Source organism: Zychaea mexicana (genome assembly GCF_025766255.1).
Source record: "Zychaea mexicana strain RSA 1403 chromosome Unknown BDB00scaffold_90, whole genome shotgun sequence".
Classification (NCBI taxonomy): domain Eukaryota; kingdom Fungi; phylum Mucoromycota; class Mucoromycetes; order Mucorales; family Lichtheimiaceae; genus Zychaea; species Zychaea mexicana.
The window spans coordinates 132,312-159,176 of NW_026516753.1; the positions used below are offsets into that span (position 1 = coordinate 132,312).

The 26,865-nt window shown below is 43.6% G+C and overlaps 11 protein-coding genes across 11 annotated transcripts; 7 read left to right on the forward strand and 4 right to left on the reverse strand.

Annotated features, from left to right (window-relative positions):
* Nucleotides 1-1,792: 1,792 nt before the first annotated feature.
* On the forward strand, nt 1,793-3,840 carry BDB00DRAFT_843876 (HAD-like domain-containing protein). The gene is made up of 5 exons (XM_053124987.1): nt 1,793-2,366; nt 2,493-2,605; nt 2,684-2,930; nt 3,006-3,136; nt 3,217-3,840. Exons 1-5 carry the CDS (start codon nt 2,065-2,067, stop codon nt 3,450-3,452), a joined length of 1,029 nt encoding a protein of 342 aa, XP_052975582.1. The 5' UTR covers nt 1,793-2,064; the 3' UTR covers nt 3,453-3,840.
* On the forward strand, nt 3,114-3,840 carry BDB00DRAFT_843877 (uncharacterized protein). Its single transcript, XM_053124988.1, has one exon. It carries the CDS (start codon nt 3,449-3,451, stop codon nt 3,638-3,640), a length of 192 nt encoding a protein of 63 aa, XP_052975583.1. The 5' UTR covers nt 3,114-3,448; the 3' UTR covers nt 3,641-3,840.
* BDB00DRAFT_843880 (flavoprotein-like protein) lies at nt 3,841-5,213 on the reverse strand. Its single transcript, XM_053124989.1, has 5 exons — nt 5,018-5,213; nt 4,814-4,938; nt 4,721-4,742; nt 4,389-4,629; nt 3,841-4,274 (listed from the first exon to the last, which is right to left on the reverse strand). Exons 1-5 carry the CDS (start codon nt 5,126-5,128, stop codon nt 3,985-3,987), a joined length of 789 nt encoding a protein of 262 aa, XP_052975584.1. The 5' UTR covers nt 5,129-5,213; the 3' UTR covers nt 3,841-3,984.
* A 250-nt stretch (nt 5,214-5,463) lies between these two features.
* BDB00DRAFT_843882 (NAD(P)H:quinone oxidoreductase, type IV) lies at nt 5,464-6,621 on the forward strand. The gene is made up of 5 exons (XM_053124990.1): nt 5,464-5,610; nt 5,710-6,038; nt 6,106-6,164; nt 6,261-6,357; nt 6,462-6,621. Exons 1-5 carry the CDS (start codon nt 5,496-5,498, stop codon nt 6,477-6,479), a joined length of 618 nt encoding a protein of 205 aa, XP_052975585.1. The 5' UTR covers nt 5,464-5,495; the 3' UTR covers nt 6,480-6,621.
* Nucleotides 6,622-6,695: 74 nt separating this feature from the next.
* BDB00DRAFT_843884 (uncharacterized protein) lies at nt 6,696-9,751 on the forward strand. The gene is made up of 12 exons (XM_053124991.1): nt 6,696-7,108; nt 7,243-7,352; nt 7,414-7,510; nt 7,589-7,698; nt 7,801-8,101; nt 8,168-8,300; nt 8,377-8,458; nt 8,539-8,614; nt 8,703-8,962; nt 9,039-9,222; nt 9,301-9,531; nt 9,628-9,751. Exons 1-12 carry the CDS (start codon nt 6,827-6,829, stop codon nt 9,634-9,636), a joined length of 1,875 nt encoding a protein of 624 aa, XP_052975586.1. The 5' UTR covers nt 6,696-6,826; the 3' UTR covers nt 9,637-9,751.
* Nucleotides 9,752-10,226: 475 nt separating this feature from the next.
* BDB00DRAFT_770921 (serine/threonine-protein kinase pef1) lies at nt 10,227-11,186 on the forward strand (the record flags this gene model as incomplete). Its single annotated transcript, XM_053119925.1, has 2 exons — nt 10,227-10,551; nt 10,585-11,186. 2 exons carry the CDS (start codon nt 10,227-10,229, stop codon nt 11,184-11,186), a joined length of 927 nt encoding a protein of 308 aa, XP_052975587.1.
* A 2,762-nt stretch (nt 11,187-13,948) lies between these two features.
* Nucleotides 13,949-15,768, reverse strand: BDB00DRAFT_941736 (uncharacterized protein; the record flags this gene model as incomplete). The annotated part of the gene is made up of 2 exons (XM_053129378.1): nt 15,286-15,768; nt 13,949-13,993 (listed from the first exon to the last, which is right to left on the reverse strand). Exons 1-2 carry the CDS (start codon nt 15,661-15,663, stop codon nt 13,949-13,951), a joined length of 423 nt encoding a protein of 140 aa, XP_052975588.1. The 5' UTR covers nt 15,664-15,768.
* Nucleotides 15,769-16,322: 554 nt separating this feature from the next.
* Nucleotides 16,323-17,512, forward strand: BDB00DRAFT_981287 (uncharacterized protein). Its single transcript, XM_053129983.1, has 2 exons — nt 16,323-16,670; nt 16,745-17,512. Exons 1-2 carry the CDS (start codon nt 16,399-16,401, stop codon nt 17,028-17,030), a joined length of 558 nt encoding a protein of 185 aa, XP_052975589.1. The 5' UTR covers nt 16,323-16,398; the 3' UTR covers nt 17,031-17,512.
* A 3,205-nt stretch (nt 17,513-20,717) lies between these two features.
* Nucleotides 20,718-21,641, reverse strand: BDB00DRAFT_876525 (serine/threonine-protein kinase pef1; the record flags this gene model as incomplete). Its single annotated transcript, XM_053127489.1, has 1 exon — nt 20,718-21,641. One exon carries the CDS (start codon nt 21,639-21,641, stop codon nt 20,718-20,720), a length of 924 nt encoding a protein of 307 aa, XP_052975590.1.
* Nucleotides 21,642-21,791: 150 nt separating this feature from the next.
* On the forward strand, nt 21,792-26,362 carry BDB00DRAFT_843910 (kinase-like domain-containing protein). Its single transcript, XM_053124992.1, has 8 exons — nt 21,792-22,307; nt 22,381-22,895; nt 22,975-23,178; nt 23,249-23,310; nt 23,402-23,502; nt 23,568-25,567; nt 25,660-25,822; nt 25,999-26,362. The coding sequence occupies exons 1-8, from the start codon at nt 22,169-22,171 to the stop codon at nt 26,187-26,189; spliced, it is 3,375 nt and encodes a 1,124-aa protein (XP_052975591.1). The 5' UTR covers nt 21,792-22,168; the 3' UTR covers nt 26,190-26,362.
* Nucleotides 26,363-26,865, reverse strand: BDB00DRAFT_843914 (uncharacterized protein). The gene has a single exon (XM_053124993.1). It carries the CDS (start codon nt 26,803-26,805, stop codon nt 26,578-26,580), a length of 228 nt encoding a protein of 75 aa, XP_052975592.1. The 5' UTR covers nt 26,806-26,865; the 3' UTR covers nt 26,363-26,577.

The window sequence follows — 26,865 nt, forward strand, 5'->3', positions numbered from 1 at the left end:
CACAATACGTGACAGGGTTTGCTCCACGTTGTCGGTGCTTATATTGCCAACGAATAGGTGATGTGTTGCTTGATCATCTGCATAATATGCGTGAGCTTAATACTGCTGCCACAGCCCTTTTGCGCATAATTATTCTTTGAAAAAAAAAATAAAGATGAAAGAAGATGGGCTAAAGAAAATCACTTTGGTTTGCTGTTACCTATGTCCGGAGGAGGCGCAGTGGTAGAGATTGACGTTTGCGCTGAGGATGACATGGCGCTATCTGTAGAAGCTACTACTTGTTGTGACGGCTGCGTTTGTGCACTTGGGTGTGACGATGGTGTTGCTGGTGCTGGTGCTCTTTTCTAGCCTGAGTTCCCCAGAGTAATAACAGAAAAGAAAAAGACGTTCAAGTACGGTAGAAAAACAAAAAGAAGTGAGAGAGTGAGTGAGTATATGTGTGCTCAGTGCGCAGCAGAGTCAGGCAACGTAAGACAGTCAGAGAGGGAGCAGCAGGAGGGCTACTTGAGGACGAGGGCTGTGCTGCACTGACTGTAGTGTGCTTTAAAGAAGGCGTTGATATCTTACCTCAAAGTACGTAAAAAGGGAAGTTGTGGGAAGAGAGGGCGCGCAAAGGGAAGAAGAGGAGCAAGTTGGATATAAAAAAAAAGAAGAGACCGCTCAAACCCTTTTTAACTTTTTGGATTTCGTCCTTTTTTGCGCTTTTGCTCTCTCTTGACCTTTCTTTTGACTTTATGCGTTTGTCTTCTGTCCCTCTTGTGCTGAATGTTACTCTTCACATCTTTAGTCTTGGAGAAACCGAGATCGTCGGATCCTTTTGCTCTAGGTGAAACAGGAACGAAGAAGAAAGAGAGACTGTCTACAAGTGAGAAACCTTTTCCAACACGTTGGCAGTGTTTGTTATGGGGTCGGAGGATATGATATGTATGCATGCTATGTACGATCTCGGGTGCGGCCAGTTATATCATTTAGCGAGCTTTGTTTGCTGCGGTCTAAATAGCATTGGTTCATTACTTATCGAGATGCGATATTGACGGTGATGTTGTTGTTGCAGAACCCCCTTTTCCCGCCAAAACATTGTTAACATGACTTGTACTTGTCAAAGGGGGGCAGGGGAGGGGGAGAGACGAACTAAAAACTTGAAATGACTTTTTTTGTTGATGGCGACACGGACAGAAAACTGCTGCTACCTAGACTGGACTTTTGGAGCGTAGCACCATGGCCTCTGAAGTTACATGGAGCTCTTGCCTAGTTTCTCCCCCCCCTCCTTACCAGCCCAAATTGTAGCTGAGAGTCGTGTCTATCTCTCCTGCTATTTCCACAAACAACGAAGCCGCAACGAGTCAGAAACTATATCCTAAAGACTAGACAATGAAAAATAAAAGAAATGTTTGAAAAAGGGATCGACAAGGTAAACAGCACGCTCAGACCAGCCTTTTTGTACCTAATTCTTCAAGTCATGGGGAGGGGAGAAGGGGGGGGGGTGGCGTTGTAACGTTTCTGCGCAGCACACCTTTCAAAACAAACAAAGGGTACCTGCAGCATTCTTCTGGATTTGATGAAATGGGAATACGGGTGTTGGGGGTGAGGTGAGGTGAGGTGGGGGATACACATGCTATATTATAGGATGTAAGCTGTCGTTCCCTTCCGGACCCCATCATAGCATACATATCACACAGACACTGCTGGGCAAACAAACCGATTCAATCGGAGCTCATATTTCTGTCCTGTATAACCGGTATTATAAAAGCCCAGACAAAGCAAGTAAGGGAGAAAGCGGTTGGCTCATCTCTTCTTTTTCCTCTTTCCCCTTTTTGCATACACACCAACACACGCCCTACACACACACACACACACACACAGAAGAAAGCTTTTTATTGTTGTTGTTCCCTTTGCCAACTCACTTTCTCTCTCTTTCCCTCTTTTCCTTTTTCCTCTCAACTCACTACGTTCTTTCTTTGTCCCAAGCAACATACTTCTTCCTCCGCACACTTGACATAACTCTACATAACGCACGTACCCACCCCCGAAATATCTTTTTTTTCTTCCGCCTTTGGTGATACCATGGTTCAAACCCGTTATCAGGCTCAGTTCAACAAAAGCAGTAATAGCCGCAACGCACCCTCCTCTGCAGCAGCAACGAAAACGAAACGAACAGCCAAACGCTCCAGACGTAATGATAAAGAAAACGACCCCAATCCTTCAACGAATATAACAACAACAACTGTTACTACTACTACTACTACTACTACTACAACCACCGATAATGCTGAAAATGACCCGCCTCTTTTAAACATTTGTCGATCTCGAGAGACTTCTACCGACGTTTCTTACAGAATTGAAAATCTAGTTGAACAATTGGATGAGTAAGATATACACCCTTTTACCTTTCTGACAACATCTTTTTCCACCTTTCTCCCTTTATTTTTGGAATGCCTTTTGATTCACTCACGTTGGCTAATTTTTGTTTTGACTTTCTTTTTTTTGTGTAGTGGGGAATGTTCGACGCTTGACGCACTCATGGCACGATGGCCTTCTATGCATGCTCGACTGAAAGGAATGAAGCCTCATCTCCCCAAAAAAACAGACAACCGACCGACATTAGGTAACAACTCTTTGTGTGTGTGTATAACTTGAGTGCTTGGTTGTCACGATAAATAGTCGATTAAATGAACGTATACAGTGCTTGATCTGGATGAAACGCTTCTTCACACATATCGGGGACAACAGGAGGAATTCACACAACCTGACTATGTCTTCTTTGCTGAAGACGGGCGGAGCACTTTGACAGCCGGCATCCTGCGACCTGGAGTGACGGAGTTCTTAATATGGGCAACAGGCATCTTTGAAGTGGTTGTATGGACGGCTGGAGACGATGAGTATGCTGGCATGGTGCGCTCTGTACTGGATCCTGAGGGAAATTTGATAACGTACGTTTGTGTGTGTGTGTGTGTGTGTGTGTTGTAAAAGCATTGCTCTCTAAAGCTAATATTGTGTTTTTTTAGACATATCCTGACACGTCGTACGTGTATCCGAATGCGATCCAGGGCAACCAACGATATCATGTACATCAAAGACTTGTGCGCCCTCGGACGTGATCTAAGCCGAACCTTCTTGGTCGACAATACCCCACATGGTAAGCAAAAATCCTCGGTACCTGGGATAACACAAAAAAGCCTCTTACAAAAAAAAAAAAAAAAAATCCTCTTTTTGTAGTTGCCACCTTAAATCTGAGCAACCTCATACCCATTGAAGCATACCAAGGCGATAGCTCGGACAAAGAGTTGGATCAACTTCGACGGTTCCTCGAATCCAAGTTGGTAAGACTGACCGATCGCCAGAATGACATGCGGATCATGCTACACCGCCAGTTCGATTTAAAACGGAGGTTGAGAGAAAGGATCGACACTTGGAAAAACGCTCAAGCGGAACGAAGACGTGCAGGTCTATGAAAACAACGAAATCCTCTCCCTCTCTCCCCTCTCACTATATCACATTTTACACCACTCACAACACGCGTTGCCACACAGACACCCTCACCATGCACAGACCCTCTCGCACGCGCACACATCCACACATCCACACTATTCCATTTGTTTATAGCCCGCCCAGTAACAACAAAATCAAATATACACAATGACACATTGTATTACCCGACATGGTAGCATTTGCCATTGACCCAAGGCCTTTTTTCCACGTTGGTGTTTAAGAATCTAATGGGCAAGAGAGATTTGTGAGCAGAGGACTTTTGCATAACAATAACCTCTTTCTGATATATGTATATTATATACAGAGACCCTATAGTGCTACAACAAATAAACAATGCGACATGATGCTTGTATAAGAGTGTGAATGTGAGTTTTAATAGTAAGACTAAGCTGATATGGAATGTACATAATAGTAAGTAGAGGGGTTGTTTTAAATGTGTAATAATATAAAAATACGAGTTAATGGTACACTGCGCAAAACGAGCAGATTTCGATTTTACATGCAGAAACACTTGTTTTTCTTGTCTTCCTCCTTCTTTGGCGCAGCTTCACGTTTAGCAGCCGGTGCAGACGTGGTGGTGGCAGCAGCAGCAGCAGGAGCCTCTTCTTCTTCTTCAGACTGCTTAGCTGCACCGTTCTGTTGTTCAGTCTTGATGGCATCACCGTTCTCAGCAGACGCGTTGCTCCCCTTTTCAAAAGTCACCAACAGTTTACCAAAGTTTTCACCCTGAGCTTGTGCGATTTCGAGTTCCTTTTCACTGGGTTGTCGCGAACCATCACCGTTGGCTTGATGATGGAAAACAGTCGTTTTTAGTGGGCGGGACAAACACATACACACACACACACACACACACGCACGCGGACTTCTTTGTGCAACATCCTCCCCAAGCAAAAACTTACCAACAGTGCCAGCACCATAGGCAGAACCACCAATCACTTCGTCGTTGCTAAACAAGTGGGCGTGTGCGAAACCAAACGGAACATAATTGATGCCGTGGTGGGCAAAATAGGTCACCGCAGTCAATGCAGTGGTTTCCTGACCGCCGTGTTGACTGGCCGTCGAGAAAAAGGTACCGGCAAACTTGCCGGCCAAAGTGCCATTGCTCCACAGACCACCCGTGCTGTCCAAAAAGGCCTTGAGCTTAAATAAAACATAATAACGAGGTGTTAGCATCCCCCCCTTTTTTTTTTTTCTCAAAGCTGTCTTGAACCCATGCCAGAGAAACACAAACCTGAGCAGGGAAAATACCGAATCTACACATCAAACATCGTCAGCCAATACCCCTTCTTTTTTTATTGTCGCGACCCGCATGTAGCATACTCACCTCGTGGGCAAACCGAACAAAAAGCCATCTGCTTCCTGGAGCTTGTCAACAGTGATCACGGGTACGTCGGGCTTGGCCGGTGCGTGCATTTTCTCGAGAATGGCGTCATCCAAGGTCTCAGGAACCTTTCATATGTGTGTATATAGAGTTGCCATGGTTATTAAAAAAAATAGTATAATGTCATAGCAACAACAGCAATGTTACCTGATATAACTCGACTTGTACACCTTGTGATTCGAGACCCTTTTGCACGTTCTGTGCGAGGGTATAGACATGATGATAGAGCGAGTAAAAGATGATGAATACTTTGGGCATAGTTGAGTACGTTGGTGGTGGAAAGTAAAAGAAGAAACGACGGATTGGAAAAAAAAAAAAAGAAGGGTTCAAAAAAGGGAAGGGGAGGCGGGAAAAAAAAAAGAAAACACGTTTTGTACAATAGACGGAGTGGAGGCAGGCGATTTGTAAGGCATGATTCAGCGAACCTGGGCTTACCAAGACCTGATTCAGCTCACGCCACTTACCAACCGATGATTAAGCATCTCCCCTCCCTCTCCGTCTAGTATTCGGAATCCGAAAAGGAATGAGCTGGCCCTTAATAAAAGCCTATATAAAGTCTTTGACCTGTCTACGTCTTTTTTTTTTTTTTCCCTCTTACTTTAATTACTTCTTTATATCTTCAAAAATGGTTGCCAAGGTTCACATTGTCATTTACACCATGTACCATCACATCTACAAGCTGGCCGTTGAGGTTCAGAAGGGTCTTGAATCCGTTGGTGTCGAGGCCAAGATCTTCCAAGGTAAAAAAAAAAAAAAAAAAAAACAGACGCGCTTTTCTCTCAGAGTGGGTGTCCATGCCTACATATTTTATTTTGTTTTTAACGCGCATCATGGATTAGTGGCCGAGACTTTGTCCGACGACCTTCTCAAGCAGCTCCACGCTCCTCCCAAGCCCGATGTCCCTGTCATCACCGTCGATGACCTGAAGGAAGCGGACGGTGTCGTGTTTGGTATCCCTACCCGTTTCGGTACCATGCCCGCTCAAATCAAGGCCTTCTTGGACAGCACCGGTGGTCTCTGGGCGAGCGGTGCTTTGGCTGGCAAGTTCGCTGGTACTTTCTTCTCCACTGCCTCTCAGCACGGTGGTCAGGAAACCACCGCCTTTACCACCATCACCTACTTTGCTCACCACGGTATGATCTACGTGCCTTTCGGTTTCGCCAACGCTGTAAGTTTACTTCTTGCTTTCTTTTCTCGTGTAACATCCACTCATCCCGTTACTATGCGTGATATAGCATCTCTTTGACAACAGCGAAGTCATTGGTGGCTCCGCCTATGGTGCCGGCACTGTCACGTAAGTTTCCAATGTGGGATGAATAAGGGGGGGTTTTTTCTTAATAAAAACTGTGCTAACGGGCTCGTCATTTCTCCCATGGGATGCGTATCTTAGCAACGGTGACGGTTCGCGTCAACCCTCTGAGAAGGAACTCGACATTGCAAAGACCCAGGGTGAAAACTTTGGCAAGACTGTTGCTACCTTTGTCAAGGTAAAGGGAACAAACAACAAAACTGCTAATCTCGCTGATTACCTTTGTGATACAAAATGGCTAATACCTCTTTCTCTTTTGTGTGTGTGTGTGTGTGATTTTAGGGCAAGGAAGCTCAGTAAACAAGTACTACACCTCATTCATGCTCATCCCTCTCCACACATAATTTCTCTCCATCATACCTCTTCCACACGTTCTGTCGTGTCAATTCAAATAAACAAAAAAGACAACAAACTAGCTTTCAATGTCGTTTTTAAGCTGTCGAATATAGAATCATGCAGAACAGATAGCGTGTGATAAAGCGGACCATCAAAAAATAAGAGTTGATGCATGGGGGACACTCACCCATTCCAGCACCCCATTTTCTTTCTTTCTTTCTCTCTCTTATTTTTCTTTGCGTAAACTTATATAACAGTATACCCACACAGAACACACACACACACACTTGGTAGTTATAATAATAATACGAATGGCACTGCGACCGTTGTTGTTGGTGTTCACCATCATGAGTGTCTTGGCACACCAAGTGCTTGGCTTTTACGTACCTGGCGTGTCGCCAGTACCTTACAACAACCATGATCAAGTACCTTTACTCGTCAACAAGATTGTCTCGGAAAACACCCAATTACCTTATGCTTACAGTGAACTGTCATTCGTTTGTAATGCTGCTGGTGCCGATGGCGGAAAACGTACCTGGCTTAACCTAGGCGAAGTGCTACGCGGTGACCGATTAGTGGCCAGTGATCTTGAGGTGCGTGTCCCACTAACAAAGAAATCTCATAAATCGTTGGAACAAGAAAAGAGCAAACTCTCCCAATTGCTTCTCTTTTCTTTTTACTTTTTTCTGCCTGCTTATTTTCTCTCTAAACACATCAATGTATTTAGCTCCGTATGGGCCAGGATATGAAGTGTGAAACGCTGTGCATAAAGACAGTTTCGGAAGAGGATTCGAATGAAATCAAGCAATTGATCAAGGACGAATATCGCGTGGAGTGGTTAGTATTATCCCCTTTGAGAGTTGGGACACGCATTGACAGCTAACGGGTTATGATGCAGGGTCGTTGATAATTTACCTGGCGCCACGGTGCTCAAGTTCAACTCATCTGATCCAACCACTGCACTGCTTCCTTACTTTGCTCTTGGTCAACTCAAGGTAATAAAAAGATAAGATGTGGGGGAATACTATCGAGTCATTGTTGTCAAAAACTAAAATATATATGTCTGTGATTAGGGTGACCAAGCATTCATCCATAATCATTGGACTTTACAACTCTTGTACCAAACAAGTAGCAAGAACCCTGAAAACAAATACATTGTAGGATTCGAAGTATACCCTGCATCGTAAGTTTTTGTGGATTTGCAATCTATTCTAGAGTGATTGGAAAAAAAAATAGAGTTATATACGTGGAGAAAAAAAGGGGGCTTAACCATTTCCCCCCTTAGTTATGCGGATGCTGGATCGTGCGAGAAACAAGAAGCGAATGTCCCGATGAAGCAAGTCGGCGCTGGCAAAACATCCATCACGTACACGTACTCGGTCATTTGGAAGGAATCAACAGATATCACTTGGGCAACACGATGGGACCGCTATCTCCAAATATTCGAGTCGCGCATCCATTGGTATTCCATCAGTAATTCGTTGGTGATTACCATGTTTTTGACGGGTATGGTGGCCATGATCATCTTGCGCACATTGAAGCGCGATATCACGTCCTACAACACAACCGAAGAAGAAGATGTCGAGGTTAGAACCAAAATCACCCATTGTTGATATAATCGCCGCAGCAATTTTGATAAACTCGCTATTTAGGCCTTGGATGAGGATTCCATTGGTTGGAAATTGTGCCACGGTGATGTCTTGAGACCTCCAAAGCACGCTTTGCTGCTGGCACCGTTGCTTGGTTCGGGTGTCCAATGTCTCATCATGGTGGCTGGAACTATTGGTAACGTAAACGTGGGTAGAATGAGACGTAAAAGAGAGGACGAGTGGTTGACACATGTTTTTTTTTTTTTTTTTAGTGTTGTCAATGTTTGGCTTGCTCAATCCATCCTATCGTGGCGGACTTGTTTCATACGGTTTTGCGTTCTATGTATTGGCAGGGTAAAGTAACTTGTTGGGTCGGGTTATATCCATTTAAATGTGTGTGTTACTAAACAGTCGCCTTGGAAGAGGAGAAACAGATCATTCGCAGGATATTATAGTGCTAGGATGTACAAGGTTCTTAAGGGTCAACAATGGTTCCGAAATGCTCTCGTTGTAAGTAGTTGGTTAAATCATATTTTTTCTATCCAGGGCACAGCTGTAGTGTATTCTAAACTCTCTTTTGCTCTGTGCATGATAATAGACGGCAACATTGATCCCTGCTACCATGTTTGTTATTGAGTTCATTCTCAATCTATTCGTGTGGGGCCAACAGTCCTCAGCTGCTATCCCATTCGGCACATTCTTTGCATTGATCAGTCTGTGGTTCGGCGTATCCACACCATTAGTCTTTGCGGGTGCTGTTTTTGGTGCTCGAAAACCGATGCCCGATAATCCAGTGCGAACGCATCAAATCCCTCGACAGATCCCTGATCAGCCTTGGTTTCTTCAACTGCACATCAGGTAAATATTGGTTTTATTAAAGAGAGATAGAGAAAACGGAGGATGGGATCACTAAGCTCTTTGTTTCATAAACTAGCATGGCTGTTGGTGGACTGATGCCATTTGCTGTCATCTTCATTGAACTGTTCTTTATCTTCAAATCTATCTGGAGTGACCAATACTATTACATGTTTGGCTTCCTGGCACTTGTATTTTTCATTCTGGTCGTGACCACCGTCGAGATTGCCATCGTCATCACATACTTTAGTCTTTGCAGTGAGGTAAAATTTTATATATCAAATTGGGTATGAATAGATAGTGGTCCCAAATGTCGAATTGATAATTAACTTTGTACATAGGATTATCGATGGTGGTGGAAATCATTTGCCGTATCCTCGGCATCAGGCGTATACGTCTTTTTGTATTCCATCTTTTATTACTTTACACGACTCAAGGTCGCTGGCTTTGTTGCTGCCGTCGTCTACTTTGGCCACAGCGTCATGATCTGCCTGATCTATAGCTTGTGCATGGGCACCATTGGCTTCTTTGCCACTTTTCTGTTTATTCGCAAAATCTATGCAGCTGTCAAAGTAAGTCGATTCCCCCCGCCCACTGGTTGCTTCTTTGCCCCGATACATCCAATAATTCTTACTCATCATCGTCATCATTACAATGGTTTATTATAGGTCGATTGAAACTTTTTATTTCTTATATCTATAATTTATCGTAAAGTCATCATTCATCCCCTTGTCTTTCCTTTCCATTCCATAAAAAAACCTCTCTCTCTCTCTCTCTCTCTCTCTCTCTCTCCACGCACATACGCTCAACACGTATCATTTTGGATGAGCAGAAAGGCTGGCACTTTTTTTTTTGTTTGGGGAAAAGGGTAAAGGCAACAGTGTGCATGTACGATGTATACTGTATGCAGTGATAATTCGGGTTTTCATAAAAGTGCTTCCTGGCGCCTAGAGTGGTTTGCTCAAACGAAAGGAAGCCACAGGCAAAATGGGATCATACAACGCAAAAGCGGGGGAGGGGGGAGTGGAAACCACAATTTTTTTTAGAGTTTAAGCCGGTATCACGCGCGGGTGGGTGACTCTTTGATAAAGCGCCAAAGACAGAAGGTGACACATAGACTTACCCGCAGCAGTAGTAGCAGCAGCAGCAGCAGCAGTAAAGAAAAGAAGTAGCCTGAGTTCAGCACTTTCTCCTTCCTTTTCTTTTCTTTCTTGATTTCCTCATTCCTCTTTTTTTTTTGTCACTAATACTTTTCGCTCATAATACAATGTCAACCACGACATCGACGAATGGAGCTGTTGAACAACGATACGCCCGCCTTGAAAAGTTAGGAGAAGGCACCTATGCGACAGTATACAAGGGCAGGTGCCGACTGAGCGGCGAGATAGTTGCACTGAAAGAAATCCATTTGGATGCAGAGGAAGGCGCACCATCGACGGCGATACGCGAAATCTCGCTGATGAAAGAGCTCAAGCACCCCAACATTATGCGACTGATGGATGTAATCCACACCGAAAACAAGCTGATTGTTATCTTTGAATGTCTTGACCAAGACCTGAAAAAGTACATGGACACGACAGCCCGACGCATCGGTCACCACAATGCCACCGGCGGCGGCAGTCCAGTACTCGACCTCACCATCATCAAATCGTTCATGTACCAACTCCTCCAAGGCATTGCGTACTGCCACGAAAACAGAGTGTTGCACCGCGACCTGAAACCACAAAACTTGCTCATCAACAAACGTCTCGAGCTTAAACTCGGCGATTTCGGCTTGGCACGCGCGTTTGGGATCCCGGTCAACACGTTCTCCAATGAGGTGGTCACGTTATGGTATCGGGCACCCGACGTTTTGCTCGGTTCACGCATGTACTCAACGTCGATCGATATCTGGTCTGCAGGCTGCATCATGGCAGAAATGTACACTGGCCGTCCATTGTTCCCTGGCACTACCAATCAGGACCAGTTGCAAAAGATCTTTTGCATGTTTGGAACGCCCACCGAACAGTCCTGGCCCGGTGTGTCGCAGCTGCCTGAATACAATCCGAACCAGGCAATTTATCCCGCACAACACATCAACACGGTCCTACCGAATGTCGATCCTTCCGGTCGTGATCTGTTGTCTCGCATGCTCCAGTATCAGCCTCAACTGCGGATTTCCGCAAAGGATGCATTGAACCATCCCTATTTCCAAGACGTCAGGTACATGCATCAACCCCAGCAATAATACAAGCAAACTGTCATTTCGTGTGTGGACAACACCGTAACCATCATTTAGCACCATGTACATAAGCAACTTGAAGAAGCCAGCCTTTCAATTTAAAAGAAGAATTGTATATCTCTTTCCATCGACAATTCGGGCAAACCTTGATCATTTCGTTACTTTTACTTACCACTACACCCATTACCCGTATAATAATAGTACATCTCTTTTTCTTTCGATGTCTGTTGTTTGTATCAATACTTGGCAAGTGGTGTGATCTTGGTTGAATGGCAACGGATAAACATGTTCTTTTTGCTGTCGTGTGTTACTGGGGAAATCTGTGAGACGTTGAAGGTGGGGGGGTTGGAGATAGTGTCTTTAATCACATTTTTGGGGATGACCTATATACTAGACAGCAGCGTTAATAGTCGTCCGCGCGTCGTGGTAGATGTCATTAGAATATTGACAGCAGCTCTTTGCATTTGAGACGATACGAAAATAGTCTTAGGCCATGATAGAGTAACCTGTCCGACTTGTCGGTTTTGTTTCCGTGTTGTTTTTATAATGCCGGTGGCGCATTCCCAAAATAAACGTTCTCTTTCCTTTTGACATTTCCTATCTCAATGCCGAAACCATTCACAGAACAAGAAGATAAAGTGCGTCAACAACTTACCAAATAAGAGTAATTTTTTTTTCTCATGTCCACATTGAACCAAAAAAAAAAAATGTACTCTATCTAAAAAAAAAAACTTTGACTGACTTTTTTAGGTTGTGCTTTCTCTCTCTTTCTATCTTTTTTGGGGTGTTGTTACTTGTAGGAGATTCTGGAACTCTTTAAAAAGAGTGCTGACGGTACAAGCAAATTGCAAACCGAAATCTATCGGCTCAAGCGCTTATATAAAGAGACAAGAAGAAAGTCAAGGCCAGTAGACAAACGATGAAAAATCAAAAACAATGTACCTCCTCGTAAACGTGGTGGTAACGCGTACACGTACTTTGTCGCAAGAAATTGCAGACGCGTAAAGGAAGAGCTCCCAAAAAGCGCTCGGCAACAAGACGTGATTGCAGCACTGGGACGCAAGTGGAAGGGTTTGTCTAAACAAGAAAAAAAGGTAACAACGGTCCCTTGGGTTTTTTCTGTCACAACACACGTCTTTATTTGCTTAAATTCGATATGATGGGTTATCATCCATCTCCGCATCCACGCAAATCGATCATGATGATTAGAAATACGAGGAAACTGCTCTCCAAAAAGCGATGCAGTACAAGGAGGAACTGAGAGCATACAATGCAAGTCAAGGCAGTAGTGTCACGACGGACGACGATGAGGAGAATGGCAAGTTTGAGCATGAAGGGCCCGATAAGGACAAGAAACCAGTATCTTTAACAGCAACAACAACAACAACAACAACAACCGAAAAACTACAAACCACCGGACACGCCACTGCTGCAGCGCAGCCAGCTCATGCAGATGTAGAGGAAACAAAAGAGAGAGCAAGAATAGACGGAAAGAAAGGGAAAGATGACGAAGAAGACATGTACTTTGATGACGACATGTGGGATGCCGAGGACTTTGAAGAAGGAGAACTGGAAGGACTGTTGGGTGATCATTCATAGGACCTGATGGATTTTCGCTCAGACGACGACGATAACGATCAAGACATATTTGACGCAGATGGGGTTATGTATGACGACAATGACCTAAACGACGACGACGAAGAATCCTTACCCGAATTTTTTTTTCTTTCAAACAATGCTTCCTCACCGCTTCCATAACCAAACCGCATGATGCTAAAAAACCAAGGCATTTCAATCCTAAGCGAATGACAAACCTAATGATGATAAGAGGGCAACATGATCATCACCCGCTTATTCTTTCGCAACCATCCACACACACATTTCCCTCCTTTTGTGAATACTTGTAAAAATCCACACATGTACACTACTAGGATGTTATATCTCAATGCTAACGTTGCTACTACCAGGTAGCAATATCAGGTGATGAGGCTCTCTTCTAGGAGACTTGATTCACCTAGTAGCTTATGCATAAAAGGAAAAGGAAACTCCATGTATTATTACAGATGATATCATCATCTGTTCGATAATCGTTGCAAAAAGTATAAAAGAACTCCTGACATACTTGTCATATTTAAAAAAATCACTTGCCGGTGAATGCATCACTGACGATTTACCGTAGTATCACACGTTGGTAGTGATCCTTAATAGGTCCTATAGCAAAGACGATGACACTTTTTCAACTCTATAAAAGTGTGTGCGCTTTCTATCTTTCCCATATAATCACTTGAGACGTGTGTTAGCGAATGATGATAAGACTAGGCAGCCATTCTTTTCCATCGTGTGGACCAAAAGATAAACCATCGAGCGTAGTTGAAACTTTGAATTGCTTTAGCGATAGAAGAAAGAAACATCTCTTCTCTCTCTCTCTCTCTCTCTCTCCGATTATCGGAACGGGCTATTTGAGTTTGGATAAAGCACATATGATAACAACGATGCGGTTGCTGTGTTCTACGTTCGAAAATGATATGTTGATACGGCTCACGGGCGGCTATAGCAAATCGATATAAATTTCTGCATAGGTAGTTAAAAGTTGACATGCATTTCATATAGTATTTTGTTCAGTGATCTAATAGATTTCGATGACGGCGCTCTTGTCTGCTCCTTTTTAAACAAAAAAGTAAAAATAGAATGAGTAGCTGCTTCATTGCATGCAGCAATGGTTATGTTTCTCTAAAAATGTATCCATGCATGTAAAATACAGCATATGATTACATATCGCGTGAGCCTAGCAAGCAGTGAGTAGGTTGTAAAACCTAAAAACATATAACGTAGTTTCCCCAGGCCGCACATTTTCCCCCCCGAATCCATGTTGTTGCCTCGGAAAGGATGATGCCAAGGAGTCTGCAACCAAAAAGCCCAGTCAGCCGGCGGTATATTACCGTATATAAAGTTAATAGAAAGTCGGATGCAGCATGTGCTTCTCAAAGAAAAACTCCTCGAAACTTGGGAATGAGAGGGTAATGAGGAGAGGAGGGTTCCCGTATACGACCGGGCTTGGGCCCAGCTCGCCTCTCTGCTTGTTGCTGCTCTGCTTCCGGGCTGTATGCATCATATCAGAAAAGATCAATTATCTCTATACTTCAGCCCGCAGTTCAAAGATGATGATGATTAGCAGTCTTGGAAAGCTTAAAACTACACAACAGCCCTTTCATATCGATAAAAACCGTGACGCAAAGGTAATTATATCGATAGTAGGATAAGCCCTCCTATTTCTCACTATGATATTTCCCTCAATTGAGCCATTTTTTGGAGCTCATTTGTTGATCAGGCTTTTTGATAATGATATCCAAGCTAATAACATGAGGGAGAGCCCTTTCCAAAATAAGCACCCGTTTCAAAGCTGATCGGGTATATTAGGCAGATAGCAAGTGTGTGCGTGAATACAACATTCACCCCACAGCATGAGCCCTCATTCAAGAAATCGTGAGAAATGCTGTCCAAGACACACGGCGATCTTTGTCTTGACCCCGAATTCCTTTTTCGGAGTGGATCGGAAAGTGATATTGACGGCTCGTTACGAGAACGCCCGATATATATATATATATCAAACAAAAGAGTGGAGACCCAATCATTATTATGCCAGGAATAAATTTTTTTTTTTTAATGAAATGCATTATAGAACACAAAATGTTTTATTTTTCATTCAAATGATCGCGGGGGAAGCACATGTGAATTTGTTTTGAAGAGTATTATGGGTTACAAGAATTCGACAGTCCAGGTTAGGTAGATCGAGGGGTATAATGATATTGCTATTACTACTACTGCTGTTACTGCTACTGCTACTGATGATGATGTTTGATAACAGTGGAGGCGTGGTAGGAGGCGAAGGTGGTAACGAGATGGGTGATAATGACAATAGAGGTTGCGCCTGCGCTTGATGTGTTGCTGATGTTGCCGCTACTGCGGGAAAGGATGGTGATAATGAAGAAGAAGAAGATGATGATGATGATACTGATACTGATACTGATGGTGTGGAAGGTGGTGACAGTAATGATTGCTGCTGTTGTGGTTGCGGTAGCGCAGGTGCGACCACAGGATGACTGACAACCTCTTGTTGTTGTTGTTCCTCATCCTCTTCATCATCCATGTTGCTGTGGGCTAATGGCGAATGATGGTGTGGAGGATAGTGTTGATGGTGGTGGTTGCTCTGTGGAGGATCATCATAGCCTACTTCGTCGTCTTCGGCAGCCATGACTCGGCGATTTGTGCGAGTCTGACGCTTGTTGAGGACAGAGTCTGCCTTGTTCATGGTATTGTACAAAAGGACACGCTCACGGATGTGGTAGCTTGGCCGACGGCGTTTTTCGTCTCGATCCAGCTTTTTGCATGCAAGCGAAAAGGCTTTGGTGGCCATCTGTCGAGGCGACATGTTGCGAGTAGAGGTGAAGATGGTGCTAGGTGCGTTGTTTCGTTTGTTCCACATGTTGATTGTTTTTTTATAAGAGTAGGTTAATTGATGTAGTAATAGTAGTAGTAGTAGATATCCGTGTGATCATCGAACGGTCAGAATTCAAAGGAGGAGAGGGGTGGACGTTTGAAAGGTTTTTTTGATCCCAGGATAGGCTTGCCCTTTTATACGATTTTGAGAAATTGCACGGGGGTGGGGGGGAAATAAGTCGAGGCTATGCGGAACTGACCGGAACCTTTGCATGTGCATCCCTCGTCGGAATGGGCATTACTATGAGTGTGTGTGGGCGAGGGGTTTTTTTGTTCTCGATCCAAAAAGGCACTTGTGTCTTGGAGGCAACTCCGCAAAACCAAGGTGTGTTTGTGATTCATGTTGATATGACACAATATGGGCGTATAATTTAGCGGGGTTGTGTGGACCGCATGGACCTTTTTTTTTTTTTTTTTGCTTCTTTTGCTCAACCCGTTCCGTGGAAGACCAAAAAAGCCTCTGCGGCAAGCCTGGGTGGTTTCGAAGGCGTCTCACCCAGCCTTGGCTGGTTTCGCAGCAATCCGCGGTGTCCAAAAATAGACCGCCGCGGAACAAGTGGTCAGCTGTGATTGGGTATTGAGAAATTGAAATATAGCGTTTCCTCCTGCAGCGAAGCTCGCTTTTCTTTTTTTCTTTATTCGACGATTCCTGCTTTTTTTTTTCTCCATTGGGTGGTGGACACAAATAAAAAAAAGAAACCAGCGTTTATTGTTTTAAAAAATGATCTCAAACCAACAGCAACAACATTCATTGCCAGACAATGTGAGCCTGGAGGCCCTGTTGTCGTCATTCCCAGGCGACTTTGCAGTCAATCCATTGGTTACGGTCACTTGCTCTAGCGGCAGCCCCGGCAGCCCTAGCAGCACCAGCAGCAGCAACAGCAACAGCAACAACAACAACAACAGCAACAACAATAGTCCTAAGCGCACTGTCGTGCAGACCAAAAAGTCTCGACTCTCCTTGGACGACAAAGACCAAAAGACAAAAGAAAGGTTTGTTTTTTTTTTTTAATATATATTAGCTTTTTCTCTTTTACCGTTGACTAAAAATCATGTTTGGATAACAGAATCCTGCGGAACAGAGCAGCGGCTCAAGAGTCAAGAGATAAGAAGCGTCGCTATGTCGTCGACTTGGAAGCAAGGAACAAACAATTGCAGGAGGAAAATGAACGGGTGACGAAGCGTGCCAAGACTTTGGAAGCTCATAATCAAATTTTGAGCGCCCAACTCCTTGTCCTGAGCCAACACTTTGCAAAAATGACCGACGGTGGCTCTTCTCTGGTGAATGATGGCTTTTGCGATTCAGCACGGATCGCGAAGAGGATATGCGTACCCGTGGCTCCAGTCTGTTGATCTCGTTCTGTCGTTCAATGTTCGTGTGTCGTCGTCGTCTCAACCCCCCTCGTCCACCACCCAATGGATAAAAGATGCAGCAGAACAACAACAACAACAACGACGAAAACGATCGATCAACTATGAGCATGGAGCACAATTACGACGTGTCCTGTCCCCGCAGCGGAGGCTGTCAAACACGAAGGGCTTGAACCACCTCAGCTTTTGCCGTCACCTATACTATCGTCTGTGTCCTCGAACGATGATGTTCAGTTGGATGATTTGTTTTTCGACTGGGAAGGTTTGCAGCAAATCCCCAGCCCACCGCAACAACAACAACAACAATAATCCAATCATTTCTTCCTTTCAATCATTTATCCTTTTACCCCTCGCTCGTCTTCATACTTATTGCATTTGTTTTCTTTTCTCTTTTATCCAGTACTCTTTACTTCTTTATTTCTTTTGGCATTTAATAAACGCAGCTTTTTCCATATCCTCAGTAACTTTCGGTTTGACATGAGAAGCAGCAAAGCTGTTATTACTGGCAATCTGCCTCTTATTACAATGCAGTTGTTCACGTCTGCATAGTTTCAAAATTAGACAAAAACACTTGTTCAGTGGCCACACTCTGTTACATGTGCTATATTAATACACTGCCCTGATAATGTGTACTGCAGTATATACTCTCAGCTGTTGAACGAGGCGATCAAGAAGCTTACATGGAAATAGTTGTACAGGGATTGTAAGTAGATGTTGATAATGATAGTGCTGTAGTTATGTTGCGTAACTACATGAGCGAAGATCTCGGATGATTCTGTTTAGAAGATGCCTCTTGGGAAAAGTTGATGCTGTCGAGAGTTAACGCTAACGAGGTTGACCTTGACGGTGATCAACCTGTATATATCAGCACGACCCTAAGTCATCATGTGCATCCATTCGTGCTAATGGCCAGCATATGGTGCTAACTGTGTCTGTGCGTATTACATAGCAAGGAAGCAAGCCGTAGAACTTGTATCCCTGCTGTTATTTTCTATGGACAGTCATTATAGACATGTTCTCTTTCAGCCGCAACTTTTGAAATCCAAATGCAATGATAGTATTACATACTGTACATCTGTTCTTGTCGAGTAGATAATGTTAGTGTACTCGTATCACCTTCGACAACTGTTTTCATGAGGATGGAGTTCTTCCTGCTCGCAACTGGCTCGGTCAGCAAAGTTGAGAGAATTCATGCTCTTTGCATCTTTGCTTAGGTCAGTCCTTATCCTCTGTAACAGCTTCTTTCCTTAATCTATAAAACAGAACATACCTCTTTCAGCTTTATGCAAAACAGAGATGTTAAATGAGTTTAATTAAAGACGAAGAGAGAAATAAAAAAAACTACTTGGATGCCATCCTGTGATTTGACGTATCAAGTCGCGCAAACAAGCTGGTTCGTATGCATGGTTTTCTTGCAAAGCTTGGAAGCCAGAAAACAATTTTTTTCTGTTAAATACAAGTAAAGTGCGATCTTTGGTTTTGATGTACAAGCGCTTCCACCTTTTCTTTTCACTCGTAGGCGATGCCACTTTTTTAATATACGAGCTTGTCTCCACCTACTTCATCAACCAATTGCCATTAAATTGCACAGGCGGCTTTAATAACAACTTTGATGAGCGATATCCACGAGACGGAAGATCGTATATTTCGAGTCAGGTCACTGCATCTATTATATGTTGCACCGAGTCACCAGATACATCTCTCTAGTAGTCCGAACAACAAAAATACTCTACTTTACACACTTGAGCAATATGTTACAAGTCAACGCAACATTCGCCAAAAGCAAAGAGTCATAAACCTCGATTGCTTTTAAATTTCGATCAAGCCCAAAGAACTGCTTACTGATATCGTAGACATCTTTACTGTATGACTTATGATAAAGCACCAGGCCGAGAAAAAAAAACAATGGGATGCTGACACCCTTGTGAACGAATTTCCGCATAGTGGCGGGTAAAGCTTTCCGTGACAAGTTCCAAAAAAAAGATTGTTGAACGATCAAATGACAAACACACTGTGTGCTTTGAAAGAGGTAGCTCGTTGTTGCTTATCGGTGTTAAAGTAGCACTCACACAACTTATTAAAATAATACTAAATGATATTGCAAAAACCCCAAAGGAATGATTACTATTGTAAAAAATACCTTATCAAGAACCCACAAATGATAACAGTAAAGGATCATCAGTTCGAGTTAAATGCTCAACTCAATCTTTGATGTTTGCGGCCCAAAGACAATATACCTGATAAAGCACAGTTAAGTAATGCCGTAAATTTTTTAAAGACGACCGTCTGGATGAAGACCTCATTCCTCGGCAATAAAATATTTACTTACCTACGCTATGTATTAACAAGATTTACGCAGTAATACAGTACACTGCATTTGGTGGATTCCCGAGGAATCCCGAGAGCTTGGCACGACGTCGCGAGCAGGTAATCTTACATGAGAATTCAGTTTGAAGTTTATACAAGTTACTCCACCGTTTATCACAGCAGTACTGACATCCTTTTTGTTACTTAGGCGAGAACGGCAATGACGCGCTTGCGCAGGCAAAGGAGATGAGAAGCAAGAAGATTCGACGGGAGGTAAATTGAGATGTTGTGCCTGCGATTCATGCTGTGAAACAGTAGCTTACCTGCTTTTTCATTAGGAGCAGCAACAACAACAACAGCAACAGGAGCAGGAGGAGTTCGACAGTTTGTCCCCACTGTCATTATCATCATCACCATGGTCGCCCGCGCCTTCTTGGGTAGAATTTCCCTCTCTCTCTCTCGCCCTCCCCCTCCCTATAACAACAACAACAACAGCAATAAAGATCTCTGTAATGTTGACCTCTGCACCGCACGCACTTTTATTATTTTTGGTGGGTCTTGCATAATGTCTACGTCGATCAAAAGTTTAAGAGTGTGCCTCGTCTGTTTGCTCTACCTCTGGAGCTGCATCTATTATGTCCGAAACATGCTTTTCGTCATGCATGCTTACGATCGTGATTGGTATCTGCATGCAGATGAATTCAGGTGCCGATCGAAAACGTCTCCATAAATTGACAATCCGGTTTTTTTATGCTACGCGTGAGTATACATACCTACTCTAAAGCATTAGTCTCTAACAAACATTGTTTCTTTATATAACAAAATTGTGATAAGTCTTTTATTGCTATTGTAAATTGAAACGAATGCTGTCCTGCAGAATGATTTCTTGGATGCGTTAATACATGGCAAACATGGATGCTAATAGCGAATGTTGATACTTGTGTGTGTAACGGTTTCCCATGTTCGTCCATTAACATATCCCATGTTAGCTGAAGCAGCCCAGTGTCCCACACTCACATAACCTATTGTTAGGAGCTGTTAGGTAGTACATACAATCAATTGATTACACGCCCTTCACTTGACATTGAATGCCTGTTGTCAAAAACGGACTACTATCCTCCCATCATCTCTTAAAGACCAATTAATCCACAAACGACAGATAACACTCTCCATCGCTATGGTGTTGGAAAGGGAGAGAGGCGAGAGAAAGAAAGAAAAATTGAATGCTGCTATTTGTAAAATGTGTTCGGATTGAATTAAATTCAATCGAAAATGTGTGTATGTGTGCTGAACGAGAAAATATGTTGAATATAAGGGGAATGGCGTGCTGGAAATATCTTTTTACATTGCAAGGATGAATTTCTATTCAAACTGCTGCTGCATATACCTCACTTCTTGGAAATAGGGGTGGTTTAATGCATCCTTTGCGGATATTCTTAGCTGAGGCTGGTACTGCAACATGCGGGATAGCAGATCACGACCGCATGCGTCTACTAGAGGAAGTACTGTTGATATATGTTGACTGGGATAAATGACCTGGTTGGGCTTGTATTCCGGCAGTTGCGACACACCAGGCCATGTTTGCTCTGTAGGTGTTCCCATCATGCGGAAGATCTTTTGCAACTGGTCTTCGTTCGTCGTACCAGGGAACAGTGGACGGCCGGTGTACATTTCTGCCATGATACAGCCGGCTGACCAGATATCGATTGACGTTGAATACATACGCGAGCCAAGCAGTACGTCTGGCGCTCGATACCACAATGTGACAACTTCGTTTGAAAATGTATTCACTGGAATACCAAAAGCGCGTGCCAATCCAAAGTCGCCGAGCTTGAGTTCCAGTCGCTTATTGATGAGCAAGTTTTGAGGCTTTAAATCGCGGTGCAACACACGATTCTCGTGGCAGTAAGCAATGCCTTTGAGCAATTGGTACATGAAGGACTTGATGATGGTCGTTTCGAGTGCCGTGTGGCCGGTCCGTGCTGTTGCATCCATGTACTTTTTCAGGTCCTGATCCATGTATTCAAAGATTAAAATGAGTTTGGATTCGGTATGGATTACATCAATGAGTCGAACAATGTTGGGATGCTTGAGTTCTTTCATGAGTGAGATTTCGCGTATGGCCGTCGACGGTGCGCCTTCTTCGGCATCCAAATGAATCTCCTTGAGCGCGACCATTTCGCCACTTAGCCGGCTCTTGCCCTTGAATACAGTCGCATACGTGCCTTCACCAAGCTTCTCCAGTCGAGCATACCGCTGATCAGGAGTTCCACCTGTGGTTGACATTAGTACGTATAATTTGAATTAGAAAGAGAGAAAAGAAAAAAAGGAGTAGGGTGGGGTTGAAGGCGGGTTGTTTGACTGGTTTAGTGTGGTCGGCACTGTTGCGTATGCGTGTATCAAGAGAAGCTGTTTGCTGCGCCCGTCCCGTCGTAAACTTTTGCCTTGGACGGACTGTTGTTGTTGTTGTTATTGCTGCTGCATCCCTTCGTCTCTCACGCACACACACACACTCTCTCTCTCGTTCGCACTCGGCTCTCTCGGAATTTTCAGAAAGGGCGCGCTTGTACTTTTTTTTTGTTGAAAACATTCTCCTTCTTTTGGTTATTCACTGCACTTCTTTCTTCCTTTGCAAATCATAGCACAGCTTGACCTTCTCTTCTTCTTACCTTTCCATTTCTATCAGTATATTGCTGCTTCTCTTTCCCTTTCTCTCTCTCTCTCTCTCTTTTTCTTTCTTTCCTCGTCCTTTTCCCCTCCGCTTTATTTATTACGACCTCAAATACTTGTGCTTACCTACTCATAATTCCCTTATGTTATCACCATGCATTACTCCGCCTAGCTCCGCAACGCTTCAAGAGATTGTCAACACCCACACTGATGTACTGCTCGACTGCCTGGTCGCTGTATACGCCGACCTTTGTAAAGACGAGACGATACAGCCACAGCAATGTATACATCCATAAATATCTTTACTATATATACACTCTCGTGCTTGAGCAAATATTTATTAACTCTATTATAGGTGAATCACTTTTCCGCCGCGTCAAACAGCTCCGTGTAAACAAAGGCGATTTTGAGCATATCCGACCACTCGCACGGGGCCAATTTGCTCAAGTATCCATTGTTAGACACAAGCATGATGGTCATGTCTATGCCATGAAAACACTCAACAAGGCGCATGTTCTGTCACACCACGAACGGACATTTTGCATGGAAGAGCGGCACGTATTAGCGCAACCGGGCCAATCATGGATCCCAAAACTGCACTGGGCGTTCCAGGACGACGATCATTTGTACTTGGTCATGGAGTATGCAGGTGGCGGTGATTTGTTTAGTGCTCTTTTACGGCAAGACAATGAATGCTTAACGGAGGACGAAGCACGGTTTTATATTGCAGAAACGATTGTCGCCGTCGATAGTTTACATAAGATGGGCTATATTCACCGGGATATTAAGCCGCAAAATATTTTAATCGATCATACGGGTCATGTCAAAATAGCCGACTTTGGATCCTGCATCTCCATTGCTGACGCCAAGGTAAACAAATAAAATCTGACCCATTCAACCTGTTGTATCAAGTCCAAAATGCTTATCATAAAGCTTTTTTTAAAAAAAGAAATCGCCGCCAACAGTGGCAGTAGGCACCTGTGATTATGTAGCACCAGAGGTGCTACAAGCTCAAGAGGGTAATATGACGTATGGTACAGAAGTCGACTGGTGGTCCGTCGGCATCGTACTTTATGAAGCGCTTCAAGTATTTCCACCATTTTACAGCAGCAATAGCGAAAAAGAAACATACTTGAATATCCTGTTCCACGAGGTAAAGAATATCATCCTTCTTTTTCTTTCACTTACTGGTGTAATACATAATAATGACTAACCGATACTAGTCCAAGCTCACATTCAACGACGATTTCCCAATAACGGCCGAATGCAAAGATCTGATTTGCAAGTAAATTCCTTTATATACATATGCGATTATTTCTTATGGCAGATAACAAGAAGAGAGTTGGAGGTATTGTTGCTCATACACTAAGGTTTAGGCTGCTATCCAAACGAGAAACTCGATTAGGCAGGAATGGCGTTCAAGAGATCCAGGCCCATCCGTTCTTTGCTAGTATTAATTGGGAAAATTTGCGCAAAAGTAAGCTGGCTCACCATCTTCTGTGAAAGAAAGACTATCCACTAAAAGCCAGTTGACAAATGTAGCAAAACCTCCCTTTCAGCCAATTTTGACATCACCCGACGACACATCCAATTTTTCTGACGCCAACGAAAGCGAAGAGCCATTTGACGATTATTCATGGACAGCAGCAACACAGCAACAACGTTATATGCCGTTTATCGGCTACTCTTTTTCTGGTGTTAGTACTACGTTGCAAAAATCATTATCGTCACCATCACAACGGCAAAGCGAGCTACAGCAGTTACGTGACGACAACGAGCGACTACTCCTCCAAATCAGTCGAGAGGCACATAAAAAGTGCACCGACGAAGATAATATTAATACAGTCAAGCTCCAAGATGCGCAGAAACGCATAGATGCATTGCTCAAAGACAATGATCGATTAAAATCACAGTATGATGATATCCAACAACTGTTGCAGAGCGAGACGAATCAACGGCAAAAGCTATCGATCGAGCTCAGCACAGCACAGCAGCAAATTGAGCAATTGTTAGCAGCTGCCAAAGACGGTGATATCCAACAAAGAGAAAAGGAGCAGGATTACAATACAGAACGACAAAAACTGTTGAAAGACCTCGACGATTTACAGCAATCATTACGGCAGCAACAGCATGAAATGGATCGACGGAAAAATTCAGACGACGAGCAAATAGCCCTTTTGAATGATACGAACGGACGGATACGAGAGTACGAAGCCGAAATCGAACATCTGCACGACGATAACACTCGGATACGAAAGCATCACGAAGACGAGGTTCAATGCCTACGTGATGAAAATGTACAGCGGGAAAAGCAGTACGAAGACGAACTCGAGCTATTGCGTGCCGAGAACTCTCGTTTGCAAAAGCAGCACAAACACGAACTCGAGCAATGGCATACTGCCACAAACATACAGACTGTACAAAAGCAATACGAGCACGAAATGCAGCTGCTGAATATCGAAAATGGTCAGTTGCGAAAACAGCATAAAATTCAGGTCCAGCAGCTGCAAGATGAACAATTACGATTACAACGACAGAGTGAAAAAGAGCTTCGACAGCTGCGTGATGAGAGGGAGAACGCCGTGCAGCTACTACGCTCTGAGCTTGTCCAGCTGAGGAAAAATTGTGAAAGACAAGAACACAAAGATGGAGCACTTTATAGCGAGAATCAGCGTCTCAGGTCCGAAACACAGTTGCTATGCGATCAAATTGCCACACTTAAAGGTAGCACCAGCAATGGTAACCTTGACGACAACAATAACGACGACTGTCGTCATAGTAACGGCATAACTAAAATACTGTCAGTGTCTATGGAGCAACAAAAGAAACATGCGATGGGTACTACCGCTGCTAGCAATACGAAAGAAAAGGAACAACAGGTGCAATCTAGTACTGTGCTTGCAGCACAACACCAGAAGGCATTACCGCTATTACCTATACCTACACGGGAAGGGCTGCTGAAAATGGCAGCATCACCATTGTCCTCAACAGCAACATTATCACTTGCAGAATTTCATGTTAAGCTTCAAAATGGAGTTCTGTACGCCACTAGCACTAGCATTGCTCAGAAGCAGCCGCAGTTGGTACTTGATCTCAGGGGATCTACTGTCCTTGTTCAGGAGGGAACGTCAGAACAAGAGAAGCAGCTTGGAGTAGCAGCATCATCGGTGCTATTAGTGCTTCGCATTGCAAACAAGCAGCAGCGACAGGGTGGCTGCATTAACACAGAAACATCATCATCATCATTATCACTATCAACCTCAGCATCAATATCATTATCTTCAACATCATCAACCGCTTTGAAAAACTCCATAGTTAAAATCGATCAGCAGATAGCAAGGGAGAGACAGTATGTTCAAGGAGCACAAAAGACGCTGCAGGCCCGACAGAAATTGCTCGCATCATCTGGCGCCATGGTCATGTCTTCAGCGAAACAGCAACGACAAATCCAACTAGAACTGAAGCAAGCAATTGCGACTGCACAAGCTAAGATCGATCAACTTGTTAAAGAACGAGAGCTTTTGATCAGTAACAGCGACAAGGTAAGAAGGAAGATAAAGGAGGTTGTTGACGTTTTTTGCAAGGAGAGATTGAAAGCTCATAACACTCATTTTCTTTGATATACGATTATAAGAAAACAATTCTGCAGGGAAATGAACAAGGACACATTGAGAGTGCTGATGATATGACAAGACAGCAGCAACGCCATGATTTCAAAAGTCAGAAAGTAGCAGGAGAAACGAAATGCGGGTTTTGTCAGGATACGTTGTGGGGCCCACGTGCTTTGGCATGTCAGAGTAAGGGTTTTCTCTCTTCTTTCTCTTTCAGCTTGATCCCCCTTTGAATTAGTGTGCTCTCTCTCTCTCTCGCTCTTCTACCCCTCATAATGTCACCCTTTCGCGTCCCCTTTTTTCTCTCCTTTATCCTTGGATACGTTCAGCAAATGAAACTAATCTACTTAACAACGAAATAGATTGTCAATATCAATGCCATCCGCAATGTCCGGTCGATATTGCATGTGACGAATATAAGCGACTGATGCAATGCCCTCCTTATTATCTGTGTGCAAAAGATACGGCCGAGCGAAATAAGTGGCGACGATGGCTGGAACGCTCCGTAATACGATATTCTGATATCAGCCGGGAGAAAGCGTTGTCGAGATAAAATAAAAGAGAGGATAGGAAAGAAAAGAAAAGAGCGTTAATGTGCTCTTAACAAGTGTTTATGTATATCATCAGTTGAGTGATATACTGCACTCCTAAATATTGCATGTATTTTTGCCGCTTTTTGTATATAATGATAGCTCTTTTTTTTATAATAAAAAAAGAAAGACAAAACACGAAATGATGAGCGCTGTTTTAGCAGTAGCAATGGTCTGGAATGTGAATCGTGTGTTGTAAGGATATAATGTGCGTCTTTTCACGATAACAGAAATAAGCGTCGATGACAAGTAACATTCAGAAGAAAAGAAAGACAGAAATATGCCCAAGAAGAGAAAGGGTGTCGGTGGTGGTGGTGGTAATAGTATAGCTGGTTTGAGGTGGGGTAGAATCTAACGTCTGTCGGAAGCCATCATCATTTTCTCTCGTACGGCCACGATATTCTGCTTGATCCAAAGGTCCTTCTCACGCAACTCTTGCTCCTCGCGCCGCAGCTTTGCAATCTCTTCCCGCAGTTGTTGCTCTCTGTTTACGAGGGTACCATGTGACGCGTCCCGAAGCAAACCTTCGTCGTGGTGAGGATGGTGATGGTGGAAACTGCCGTTGCTTGTACCGTTCATATTCAACAGAAAAGTTTATAATAATAGTAGTAGAGAGTTTAGTAAGAGTGAAAGGAAAAG